At 36.3% G+C, this 14023-nt stretch overlaps 2 protein-coding genes across 2 annotated transcripts in view; both read right to left on the reverse strand.

The window, feature by feature from the left end:
* Positions 1-14023, reverse strand: part of SHTN1 (shootin 1) — a 905549-nt gene that overhangs the window by 426164 nt on the left and 465362 nt on the right. The gene's annotated exons all lie outside the window — the stretch shown is intronic.
* Positions 1-14023, reverse strand: part of PDZD8 (PDZ domain containing 8) — a 106191-nt gene that overhangs the window by 42783 nt on the left and 49385 nt on the right. Inside the window, exon 3 of the mRNA XM_050803928.1 lies at positions 3236-3338. Within this exon, the coding sequence (XP_050659885.1) occupies positions 3236-3338 (103 nt within the window). The remainder of the gene's footprint in view (positions 1-3235; positions 3339-14023) is intronic.

The following is a 14023-nucleotide window of genomic DNA, read 5'->3' on the forward strand; positions in this document are numbered from 1 at the left end:
AAATCACAAATTGCATTGTCTCTTTCTGGTGTGGTAAAGAAATTTTTAGTATTTTCTCTGTCATCTCTTGTAAGATAATCCCCTAATTTTTGTTTAAGCCTAATATCTAATTTACTTATACCTCAGCTATCTTGGCTCATAGGATTCTCAAGAGGAATCTTTACTATTTTCAAAGAACAAACACAACCACAAGGTACCTAATTTATCCTGTGAGTTCTTTTATTGTATGAATGAGCTAAGCAGGGCACTGGTCTGAATGAGTTTGCTCCAAACTTTTCTTGGATTTCTAATAAGGTATTTCTAAAATAGGCTTTATGTAGGCTATTTGCTAAATTATTCTTTGTAATTTCTCCCTTATATCCCAATTTATTAAAAATTCCCTTAAAAATAACAAGTCGGCCGGGCGCGGTGGCTCAAGCCTGTAATCCCAGCACTTTGGGAGGCCGAGACGGGCGGATCACGAGGTCAGGAGATCATCCTGGCTAACACAGTGAAACCCCGTCTCTACTAAAAAATACAAAAAACTAGCCGGGCGAGGTGGCGGGCGCCTGTAGTCCCAGCTACTCGGGAGGCTGAGACAGGAGAATGGCGTAAACCCGGGAGGCGGAGCTTGCAGTGAGCCGAGATCGCGCCACTGCACTCCAGCCTGGGTGACAGAGCCAGACTCCGTCTCAAAAAAAAAAAAAAAAAAAAAAAAAAAAAAAAATAACAAGTCATGGCCAGGTGTGACAGCTAGTCCCTTTAATCCCAGCACTTTGGGAGGCTAAAGTGGGAGGACTGCTTGAGGACAGGAGTTCAAGATCAGCCTGGCTAAGACAGAAAGACCCTGTCTTTACCAAAAAATAAAAAATAAAAATAAATAGATGAGTGTAGTGGTGCACACCTGCAGTCCCAGCTACTCGGGAGGTGAAAGCTGATGTGGGAGGATAACTTGATCCCAGGAGCTGGAGGCTGCAGTGAGCCATGATTGTGCCACTGCACTCTAGCCTGGGTGACAGAGCGAGACTGTCTCTAAAAAAAAAAAAAAAAAAAAAAAAATCAAAAGGTCATCAAATAGATTTGAGTTGTTTTCTTGTGGACTGGCTACATAAAAGCCATTCATAACTCCTGTTTCTCCCCTTGCCTTCTACTTCTAAAAAGGCAGAAAAATTAAAATGGCTTCTCATACTGTACTTTCTTGCTGCTGAGGAGGCCATATGACTCACTTCTGGCCGACGAGATATAAGTAGAAATCCCTGGGAGGAACTTCCAGGAAAGTTTTAAAAAGGACATGGCTGACATGTGCTTTTGGCCAGCTTTGGACCACACCCTTTTTCTTGAAAGGTAAAATCCTAAGGATGCATTAGACATCTTGCAACCATGAGGGCAAAAATCCCATGCTAAGGAAGATGAAGGAGGAAGCTATGTTCCTAGATTACAGTGTTATACTCCTTTAAAAACTCAAGGCACATTAAAAGTATGACAGGAATTAAGTTTCTTTTATTCTGCATATTCATTATAATTAGTGACTAACTTCACTGAACAAATTTCAACATTAAATACTGTTTTAAACCTAGATTGTATTTACACAAAGACAGCATCCTAAACTCATCAAATAATTTAGCGTAATTGTTTTTAATGATGTTCTAGTTTCTACTCATATTTGTAATGTATTACAAATTATCGAATCCTACTCCCTGATGTTTTATATTTTCTTAAAGAACATAATAATTCTCCTCCCTAGGAATATTAAATTCAGACATTCATAATTTAATGCCTGTAGACACTGTTGCTGACATTTTCAACATCAGATATAATTAATAACCTAGAATTCTTTCCTCAAAACTACTTATGACATATGCTAAGATCTAAAATAATGACAAGATTAAAGTCTTAACAACTTTTGCTATAAAATATTAGAACTGTCTAATCTCATATCTTTGCAAATATAATAAAGGATATTGAAAACGCCAATAGCAATGGCAAGTTATGACCAATTCAAAGTAAAGGCAAAAATTTAGCTGGACAAAACAATAATGCTTCTTCAGGTAGTTATGTATTTCAAAACAAATTCTAATGCTACTTCCTTCATTCTTCTGAGGAATTGCTTCAAATTGTTTGAGATATAACTTAAAGAAGGTTGGGGCAAGAACAGCCACCAAAGAAAGGGGAAACCTTCCATGAAACCTCTATTTTGACCATGTCATTACCATGCTCAAAATCTTCAACAGCTCCCCACTGCTTTCATAACTCCAAACTCTGTGGGCCAACCATCCTCCTTTTCCAGTTTTACTTGTCTCTCCTTCTCCATTCTGATCAAAATTACCACTCTTTCTTCCAAAATAATTTCATACTGCCTAATTTTTATATAAGGATGTTCACAACAGTTAATACATAAATAAATCAGAAACAATTTAAAAGTCAAAGGAATATCCATAAAAATACTACATAGTTATCCATTAAAGACTTAGCAGGATTTCGACTGTTAAGCCCTGTAGTACTGGTTACATGCTTCTACTAAAATAATTATTCACTGTTTATCTGAAATTTAGATTTAACTGGGTGTCCTCTATTTTCTCTGGTAAGCCTGCTCCAGTGTCATCTCTTTAGAGTCCTATTATCAACAGATGTAAAGAGTCTCCTTTATCATAACTTACAATTTCTCTGTCATATGCCTATTTTCTTCATAGCACCTGTGAATCTTTGGGAATAGCTTCGTTCACTTTTTCTGTTTACCATTTGTTACTGTATTCTATCTTTACCCTATAAAACGTAGATCACCTCCTCCCTCTTCCAATCCCCACACCACAAATCTACCCCATGTTAGTATCACAAGAATAGGGGCTTTTATTGTCTTGAACAGTTTCTCTTGAATCTAAAACAGTGCCCAGCACAAAGTAAGTGCTCATAAAATATCTGTCCAATGAATGAATAATGAATACTCTGATTTCACATGTACTTGAAGGTGTTTAGTTAAAATTAGTTCCTTCTAATTTTATAATTGAAGCAATCTAAACGTTCTGAAAGGAACGCTAGTCAGATTAGGTTTCTTATGCAGGTAACATGAATACTAACTATAGTTTCATGTGATTTACTTTATCAGTGTGGTTGTATTGTAACAAGACAAATAAATAAGAACTGTTCATAGCTATTTGCACATGACCAAAAATAACTCTGGGAATATAGAAATAGTAATAAACGCATGCTTATAAAATAGAACTTTATACAGATATAAATCACTACAAATCCATTTTACCGTCTTAATAGAACTCCTCTGTTTTTCTTCCCAAACACTACTGCTTAACTCAAGTGTGCAATGAACATTTGCCTCTCTGTCATAGGATCCAAAAATGAGTAACCTGCAGAATAAAACAAAACAAGGGAGAGTATCATACCTGTTATGTTCATTAAAATTTTTATTTCTGATTATTACAAGAAACAGTACATTACTCCATTACTATCATAGCTTTAGTAACAGAAAAAAAATTAAGTCAAATATTTTATACACCCTCTAGTGGAAACATGAAGTAAAGCTATATTTGGTGAGATTCCAGGATATGCTGTTTTTCAGTGGCTAAGTCAAACAAACACAAAGTATTATCTACTCATTAGGTAAAGAAATTGACCAAATATTTATATGTAGCAGCAAGAGCTATACATCTTCAAAACAGACTGTTGAATTTAAAAACAAACAAGATGCAGAATAATGCTAGTATACCATCAACTCTGTAAAACACACACACATACAAAAGTGCAATATAATTGCTTATAAACACACACACACACACACACACCATCTACTAATGTGACCTCAGGCAAATTATTTAACTTCTCTAAGCCAAGCCCATCTCCTCCTCTGGAAACTCTGGGCAAAAATAGTACTTACCTCTGAGAACTGTTGTGAGTAAAAGGCAATGTACATGAGGCATTTAGCACAATGCTTGCAAACACTAAGTGCTCAATAAATGTTATTTCTATTATTGTCTTGAAAACAACTGTCAAGGAATATTGGCATCATGTAATTTTACTATTTAATATTTAGATCTAAAAAAGACATATGAGGTCCAATCATGAGATTATATAATATAGTTTTTAATGCTGAAGAAAAAAGGTTACTCATGTGTCCAACTTCTGTATTATCTATCCTCAAAATCAGAATGTAAATCTGCCAACTTGTTTCAGGAGTAAGTTTGAGAACAGCTTTAACACTAACGAACATGTTGACTGTTACTCTATTACTTTACCTCCCTATGAAGATCATGAGGTAGTAGTGAATACTGAAAAAGTGGATAAAACACATAAGAGAAATTTTTAAAAAACTGTGTCTGCAAGTTAAAGACCTCAAGCAAATCATGTCCATACTCCACAAACTAGACTCACAAACAGAAGCCTGAACAAACTCATGGTGAAAAATCAAACCAAAACAAACAAAAATAAACCCCTAAAATTCTAAGCTCTAAACAATTCTTAAATACTCTTAAAAGGAACGTTAAACTTAGTGCCTAACAACCTATTATCAAAAAGAAGGCAGTCCAAATACATACAGGATTCTTAAAACATAAAATACTAAGTTTAGGGGAAAAAATGAGAATCTACATTCATTAAAGCTCTGCTGCCACCAACTGTTCAAAGAGTAAACTACCTAAGGGCCTTTACTATCATGCAGAGAAAAATGTACCAGCTAGTGTCCCCAAATTCCTGACAGGTATTAATCTTCAGAACTCAGGAATGAAAAAGCAAAATTCTCAGTAATTCTCCCCTGTAATCATAAGTTATTCCATATTTTTCACAGCACTTTAAAAATGCTTTCAGAAAGAGTAATAAAAAATTTAACAAAAATTAACTCAAAATGGGTCACAAACCTGAATATAAAAGCTAAAACTATAAAATCCTTAGAAGAAAACATAAAAGCAAATCTTTTTGACCTTGGACTAGGCAATGGTTTCTTAAATCCAACACCAAAAGCATAAGTACCAAAAGAAAAGTAGATAAATAGGACTTCACCGAAGTTAAAAATTTTTTAAAGTAAATGAAAAGACAACCCACAGAATGGGAGAAAATGTTTGCAAATCCAGTAATTGATAAGGGCCTAGTATCCAGAAAACATATGAATTCTTTACAGCTCAACAATAAAAAGACAAATAATGCAATTTTAAAATGGGCAAGAAATTCGAATAGGCACATCTCCAAAGATGCACAAATGGTCAACAAGCATATGAAAAGATGCTCAACATCATTAGCCATTGAAGAAGGGCAAATCAAAATGACTTTTTATCCACTAGATTGGCTAGAATAAAAGAGACAATAACAAGTATTGGTGAGGATATGGAGAAATTAGAATCCTCATACATCATTGATGGGAATGTAAAATGATATAGTCACTTTGGAAAACAATTTGACAGTTACCTAAAAAATTAACACAGAGTTAACACAAAGTTCAGTAATTTCACTCCTAGGTGTGTAAGCAAGAGAAATGAAAGCATATATTGACACAACATGCATGCAAATGTTCACAGCAGCATTATTCATACTTAATAGCCAAAAAGTGGAAACAAGCCAAATATCCATCAAATGATGAGTGGGAGAAATAAAATGTGTCATATCCATATAATGAGTATTATTCTACAATAAATGAAAGGAAGTATTAATACATGCTACATACACTATGAATGAACCTTGAAAAAATTCTAAGTGAAATAAGCCAGTCATAAAAGACTTTATATTGTATGATTCCATTCATATAAAATATCTTGAAAAGGCAAATTTATACAGACAGAAAGTTATTTAGGGTTGCAGGAGGAGTACTAGAGGAAAATGGGGATTACTGATAATGGATAAAGAATTTCTTTGAGGGGGATGAAAATATTCTAAAATTAAACTCTGACGGTGGTTATACAGTCCTGTAAATATATTAAAAAAGTTACTTGTATACTTTAAATGGGTGAATTGCATGGTATATTAATTACATCTCAATAAAACAATTTAAAGAAAAAATGAATGATCATAACAATAAATAATGAATCATTTTTCTGTGGAAAAGATGTAATAATAAATGATTGGTTTATTATGGTTATAAGTCAATATATTGTGACAAGATTATAAACTTCAATAAAATGTAAAACTGCTCTTTATTTGATACAGATATTTGATAACAGAAAACATAAAAAGGGTACTTTAAAACCAAATAAATTCAAAAAAATTATTAATTGTGAAAAATAACCATATATATTAATACTATTCTTAACAATAAAAATTTAAAGCATATAAAGCATTATTTGCCCTATTCAAACTCTTCATTTTTGTTTTGTGACAAATATCACAGAAAAAGTTTTTGTTTTGAATTGTTATTGATTCATTCAATTGTAATGAGTATTTCCAAAATCATCTCCAGGTTGGGTACACTAAACAAACATTATGGGAGGCCATTATACTGAGCTCCTGCACTAGATCCTAGTAAGAACAAACCAAATAAGAGGCCCAAACAGACTTATAACTGAATTTGTTGTAGTTTTGTCTTTTGACAGTTCTGGTGGCCCTATGAAGGGACATGAAGGAGATTTCTGATGACCCATGACCCAGAGACCTCTTGAGGAACATGGAAAAGGTGCTGCTGAGCCCCCTTTTGGGTCCTCTGTCTTCCTCAGGGAGCCCTGAAAATTGTTAAGTTTCTCACAAGCTTTGCTTTCTTTTGCCCTGAGTTCCCTGATCTCTGTGGTTTGGGGTTAATCTGTGCTGTGAGAAGGCACTTGACTTTTGGATTTGCAATAGCTGAGGACTCACTGGCAAGAGCTGCAGTTTTAAAGGTAACTGACAGTGGTTGAACTAAGTGGTTATTACTGCAGGGGGCACGAACTCTAGTTTTCAGAATTTGCAGTTACGTTGGTTCTATATTCTTCATTTTTCTTGTACACTCAGGTAATAGAGGCCTCAGGTGTCTGGTTCACAGAGAAATGGGAAAATCATTGGCTAGGTTGATCAGTGGAATGTCAGAGCCAAAGCCATAACCTGACTGGTGGACATGGGTGAGGCACATAAGAGCTATTAGAGCAACCCATCACTAAAAAATAAGACTACCATGAGAAGATAAGCGTGGTCAGGGAATGGGTCAGTTAACATAAAGTTGCCCAGCAGCCACAAGAAAATATCCATGCAATGAAGCACACTGTAGAAGCATTACAGGACTCAAACTCATGGCATATCCCTCTTAGGTTTTTATCTTGGCTCTGGGAGACCCAAGACTCAATGTAAAAATAGGATCCTTAATTTCTGAAGAGCTGAGTACTCGGTCTTCTGGCTACACCCGACTTTCACATGTATGAGTATTAAGCCTGAAAGCTGCATATACTTACAGAAGTGGCAAAATCTTATTAAAGATAATTCAGAATTACAATGGTCATATGAAGACCGTTCCAGAAGAACAAGACCGTTCATCTAAGAAATGTACTTGAATCCCAAGCCTCCCAATTAATTGGTAGAGAGAATGGGATTCTCCTTTTAATTGGTATTCAGAAGCCTTAAAGAAACAACAGGATTCAAAAATAGCTTTTACAAAAGATTCACTGCAAAAAGCTAATGAAAAGCTAAAAATGCAAGATAATCCTCATATACCAAGGACAGTAAGACTGGCCTGACTACTATTGCTCCCCTCTATCCTACTTTGCCTGGATATTAAGTCTACTAACAGTTTGAACTACATTTCTTTTCTGAAAAAGCAGTTAAACAGCTTTTTTATAAAATAAAACCCCCTGAAAATTCCAAAATGATCCCCCAGTAACTTATACCTCCTGGACAAAAGCATAGAGAATTTTCTAAATCCAGGGAAGAACTTCAAAATTTTTCTGAAGAATTCATGGTCTTAATTGGAACCTATGACCTGTTATTACTAACCTCTACCAACTAATACACTTTGTCGAAAGGGACCTGAGGAAGCACAAAAATGAATGTAAGAGGCAGAACAGTATTCTCCTGAGAATGGTATCAGTGGCCCAACAAGCCCTACCTGGATCTACTTACGGGCAACGCAGAGCCCCCAAAACTGCAAATGACTTTCTGAAAGCCATTCCTAAAGTGTTTCCCCATTTGCACTATGTGGTCTATCGTCCAGACCTGCATGCTAAAGAAATATGAAGCTGTTACTGACTTAAAAATTCACTTGGAAGCCCTTTTGGTAAGGCATTCCAGCTTCCCCCAACTTGATGCAGGCTCATAAAAAAGACAAAAGACAGGCTGGGAGCAGTAGCTCTCACCTGTAATCCCAGCACTTTGGGAGGCCAAGACGGGTGGATCACTTGAGCCCAGGAGTTTGAGACCAGCCTGGCCAACGTGGTGAAACCCTGTCTCTACTAAAAATACAAAAATTAGCCGGATGTGGTGGCGCACACCTGTAATCTAAGCTACTCAGGAGGCTGAGACAGGAGAACTGCTTGAATGCGGGAGGCTGAGGTTGCAGTGAGCCAAGATAGCCCTGCGTAAGCAAGATTCCATCTCAAAAAAAAAAAAAGACAAGAGGCTACAGGACTGAGCTAAACTAGTAATCACAGCAGAACATTTCAAGAGGACCTTAGAGCAAAATAAGAAACAAATGACTTCCAAATTACGGCCTTCCAATTACAGGAGCAACCAACAACCCAGAATGACCTTTGGGCCTGTCCGTAGGGTGCTTCTACAATAAAGGAACCCTACTGTCGCAGTTTCCAAAGAAACATTGCCACTTGTGCAAACAACCAAGACAGTATAAAAAGCGTTGCCCAAAAAAATTTCTAGGGAAGTCCCTAAGAACAAGCTTCTGAATTTTCTCCTAGGTTCATCTGTGTACTTCCTTGTAAAATTCTATAGTGAATTACTATAATTCACCATCTACATCTCATCTACCTGACACACCTGAATCAGTCTAGGTTCTCCTAGAGAGTGTCTATTTTGAAAAGCCTGTCAGGGTAGGGCTAGAGTTCAGCACCACTCTCTAGAGAGAAATCTCAAGAAAAAATCAGAGGAAAATGAAACAAATTCAGTTTTGGCAGATATATACTTTGTTCATCCAGATGAGACTTGGAGATACTCAGATTTAAAATGTAGTTCATCTGACAAATCGACCTCTGATAACAGGCAACATGCTGTAAGCTCATTCTTATAAAAATTTGCATTCTTTCTCCATGCCTCTGAGATAAAAAAATTTCTATAATGTTTTACCTAAGAATCATCCCTTGGAAGTGCAAATTTAGGGTTGCCAGGTTAACAACTGCTTAGGGGAATGGAACAGGTAACTGAAAGACTGATAGTTTACAGGGGAAAAAAAAACCATGTGGAAATTGTCAAATGAAAAATTTTGAAAGCTGTAGAATCTGCAAGAAGCAAGCAATATGTGTTTTTGGTAAGAAAAGTTATAGAATTTTCTTGGAGGACTGATCTGTTCTTAACAGGAAATAGTGAAAGATTTTTCTTTGCTTTTTAAATAATTGCCTAGCAAACAAAGATTTTGTGTTTTATCAAGATAATTGTTAGTGCTTCATGTTATCTTTTACTAGGTATTTATTTACTTGAGTCTTCTCAATATTAAAAGAGTTAAGTTTTTGTTGACAACTGTATAACCCGTACTTGTCTTTAAAATCTTTCTCGATTAAATACATAACAAGATCATATTTAGTTAAGGTTTAAAACATTTTGATATTTTTGACAAACTTACCAAAATCAAATTCTAAATTAAGCCTCTTTGACCTTAACTTAATTTTGGAATTCCCTAGTTGGGCCCCTGAAAACCCAAAGACTGTGTTTCTCACCTTGTGAAAGAGAGATAACTAATTAGGCTTATGTGATGAAATTATATGGGAAGCATTGTCAAATAATAAGTGATACTAAACTTTCTTTATATTATGTTAACGGGTATGTTATTGATACGAGTATTCCAAAATTTGTATGAGATTACTAGAAATCTAATAGTTATCAGTCATAATTTTTGATTATGTTAAATGTTACAATGCTATAGCAATAACCAAATTTGTCAATTGCTGATTATAATGAACTCTCATCAGATTTTTAGCCATGGCCATTCTAACTCTCGATCATCCACAGACAACGGTTTTGGTTCTTCCCTAAAGCATGTGCAGTCAGTTACAGTCCAAAATTGCTTATTCGTCAAGATTCATTACAAGTACTCTGGAATACAAGTTTCTGATAACTTTAAGATCATACCATTGGCCTGGATAAGAATTTATAAAACTCTAATGAAGAAACTGATGGCTTCATGAAACTGCTACCAAGATCTGGCAGAATAAGAATAAATTACACGGAACTGAATAAACTGATGAGAATTTTTAAAATGATTTTTTAATTTTAAATATTGCTGATTCTTCAGTGTTTTGTTTTCCAGATTTAAAGAAACTGTTTTTTTCTTTTAATCTATAGCTTATAGCAGTGTGGTAAAGTTCGCTTTTGTGAGCAAAATTTGAAACCTTTACTTTTTCATCCCATTTGATCCCTCCAGATTTTGGAAACTATTAGTGAGTATTCTTAATTTTATGGCAATATAATCATTTACATATGTTTCTTAAGAATCTGTTCTCCTTGTAAAAGGACACAGTTGGCAATGGTACCAAGCTTTGACTGGAATCTCATATTTTCAGATATGACCAGACAACTCCAAGGAATTAAAGTTGACTTTATGGCACAATTAACACCTCTGTCACCCCTCTCCCCAACTGCCACCATGGAAAAACTGGTCTGGTACCTTGAATACAACAGCTCAGCTGGTGGTCTTACAGGGGGGATGAAGAATGTCGCTTCCTGACAGGCCCAGGAAACTCAGGATATTTTTGGGACCTCAAGGAGACACCATAATCTATTAAGTACTATAGGTGACATTTAATGGTGAGTCCTGGGTTTGGCTTCACAGCCTTCAGAGTCTTGTAAGTCTTACTTGAAATTACCTATAAAAAGTTCCAGAAAAGCAAACTTTTTTTTTTTTTTGAGACAGAGTCTAGCTCTGTCACCTAAGCTGGAGTGCAGTGGTGCAATCTCAGCTCACTAGAACCTCCACCTCCTGGGTTCAAGCAATTCTTGTGCCTGAGCCTCCCAAGTAGCTGGGATTATAGGCACATGCCACCATGCCTGGCTAACTTTTGTATTTTTAGTAGAGATGGGGTTCCACCATATTGGCCAGGCTGGTCTCAAACTCCTGGCCTCAAGCGATCTGCCCGTCTCAGCCTCCCAAAGTGCTGAGATTACAGGTGTGAGCCACCATGCCCAGCCAAAACTATGAAAAAAAAGCCACACTTTATCTGTTAGATTGTAGCTCAGTTCATTTGTAAGTTTTTATTATCTTCCTATAGACTGAACTAGATCCTGGATTCTTCTAGTTTCCTCCTGATATGGTTTGGCTCTGTCTCCCCACCCAAATCTCACCTTGAACTGTAATCCCTATAATCCCTATGTGTCAAGGGTGGGACCAGGTGAAGGTAATTGGATCGTGGGGATGGTTTCCTTCATGCTGTTCTTGTGACAATGAGTGAGACTCATGAGATGTGATGGTTTTATAAGTGTCTGGCATTTCCCCTGCTCGCACTCAATCTCACTCCTGCCACCTTGTGAAGAAGGTGCCTGCTTCTTCTTCCCCTTCTGCCATGATTGTAAGTATCCTGAGGCCTCCCTAGCCATGCAGAACTGTGAGTCAATTAAACCTCTTTTCTTTATAAATTACCCAGTCTTGGGTATTTCTTCATAGCAGCATGAGAACAGACTAATAAACCTCCAATATCTGGCTCCATACAACTCTCCAACTAAGAATAATAACTGCTCTGTTCTTTAATCCCTATACGGTGAAGCTAGACAAATCAATATAAATTTCAAGAGACAAGTTTCATACCTAATGTGTGGGCCACACAGAGTTCAGCAAATCACCCTATGCCATAACCAGAGACATTACAAAAGTGAACCAGGACAAGAAGTTGATAGTTCTGTGCTGTGGACAGCTTTTCCCAAGACTTTGGAACAAGCCTCCTTATCATGAGACTCTTACCTCTCTTAATGCCTTGCTTAAGCTTTCTTCTTTTGCTTGGTGCAGGATAATGCTGTAATCAAAATTCCACAATCAAACAGCTTCTGTGGGTAACTTGATGAAGAGATGGATCTGTTACGTCAAACCCAAATCTTTACATGACCTAAGAGATCCATTAATATACCTAGTGGTTATCTTTAGCAACATCTCTAATACAACTGCTTGTTCAAATTGAACTAGCGGTCCCTTGCATAGAGTTAGACTTCTAGAACCACTTGTTCTCACTCTTTGTTTTAAATTAGCACAGTCATAGAAAGCTGGATAGTAGAATTTCTACCTACTAACTGAACAAGGAGGAATCTGTGCAGTTGCAGACACTTCTTGTTACACACAGAAATATACATCTGGTATTATAAAGACTGAGGTACAAAAAATTAACAAAAGGCAACTTGGTTAAAATGGGTAGACTTCTAATATAGCTCATTCTTTGATCCATCTGATTTGACTGGTTCGGTTCATGGGGACCTTGGTTAGGGAACATACTCCAAACTCTGCATACTATCCTTCTGATAGTAGTAGTCTCCCTATGCACTGTATTCTCTCAAATGCTTTGAATGTTTATATGCAGCCATCGGTCAAACATCAAATGGTCTCTCTTGGCTGGAACAACAAAAACTCAAAGAAATGAGTGACCATGAGGACACTGTAATCTATGAATGGCATGTTGAAACTGGCAATGCAGAATGATAGAAACTGCAAGTAGCACTAATGCCCTAAGTTTTGGTCACACTCTCACCTAGGGGTACTAACGGATCTCACCTAGGTGAGAGTGTGACCAAATGAGGGGAATTGTTAAACAAAAATTATGGGAGGCCAGTGTTTTGGACCAAGCTCCTGCATTAAGCCCTAACAAAACAGACCAAACCAAAATAGAGTCATTTTAATGCTAAATGTCATACAAGCAAATAATTCCAAAAACAGACTAGTTTTTCCTCAAAATAGGTGATTCCAGTCTACCTGAGTTAGCATAAGTCAGTCCCCTGTGCTTTAACCTTTACCAAGAAGTAACTTATGTTAACCAATCAGGTTTTTTTTCTATTGTTCTGTTTCCTTGTTTCCACCTTACCAAACCTACTATTCTTTCTGCCATTGTCCAGTGGAAGTTTTCATTCTATTTGCAGAACAGAGGCTGTCCTGATGGATGAATCATGAATAAAAGCCAATTCGATCTATAAGTAAATGTTTATAATTGTCTTTTGACAGGCGTCAGGGTACACGTTGCTTCACGTATGTTTACTTTTTTCCATGAAAATATTTTGTCCAATTTTTCTGAATTTGGTTTTACCTTTGAAATGGATATGGCTTTTACTAATTCTGATTTTTAGATTACTTTTTTATTCCGTCACAGAATTATGCAACATTCACATCTTCTCTTTACATTTCTTCTGTTGAAGTATATATAAAGAGCTGTAGCTTTAAGTGGATATTCAAATACTGGAAAACACCAACAAACACTATCATCACTCTAATAAAATTAGAGTGTCTCCTACAAAGGTTAGCTTCACTACAGAGAAGCATCTGTCAAATCTGCCAATTTAAGGATTTGTTTTGCTTCAAAACTTATTTCTTGGGAATAAAAAAAAAAAAGGATTATTTCTTAGGATTAATATAAAGTATAATATGTGCACAAACTTAATTATTTTATTTGCAAGAATGATTCCCATTACCAAAGTTATACTCAAGATTAACTGTTCAGAATGTGATTGCTTCTCTCCTACAAGTTCCAGATTTGGTTTCTGGGACCTAATTCCCTATGTCAGTGCTTTCGGTGCCTGCTTTTGACCTGACATCAATGGATTCCTTCAACCAGCAGTGTTTCTATGTTGACTGCCAAGCTTTAATTCTCAGAAGAATTACAATATTCCCTCCTCCCCTGCATTTTCCTGATTTTTTAAGATCACTCTTTTTTTTTTGGACACAGGGTCTTGCTCTGTTGCCCAGGCTAGAGCGCAGCAGTGTGATCATGGCTCACTGCCACCTTGACTTCCCAGGATTAAG

The sequence above is a fragment of the Macaca thibetana genome, chromosome 9 (genome assembly GCF_024542745.1).
Source record: "Macaca thibetana thibetana isolate TM-01 chromosome 9, ASM2454274v1, whole genome shotgun sequence".
Lineage (NCBI taxonomy): Eukaryota > Metazoa > Chordata > Mammalia > Primates > Cercopithecidae > Macaca > Macaca thibetana.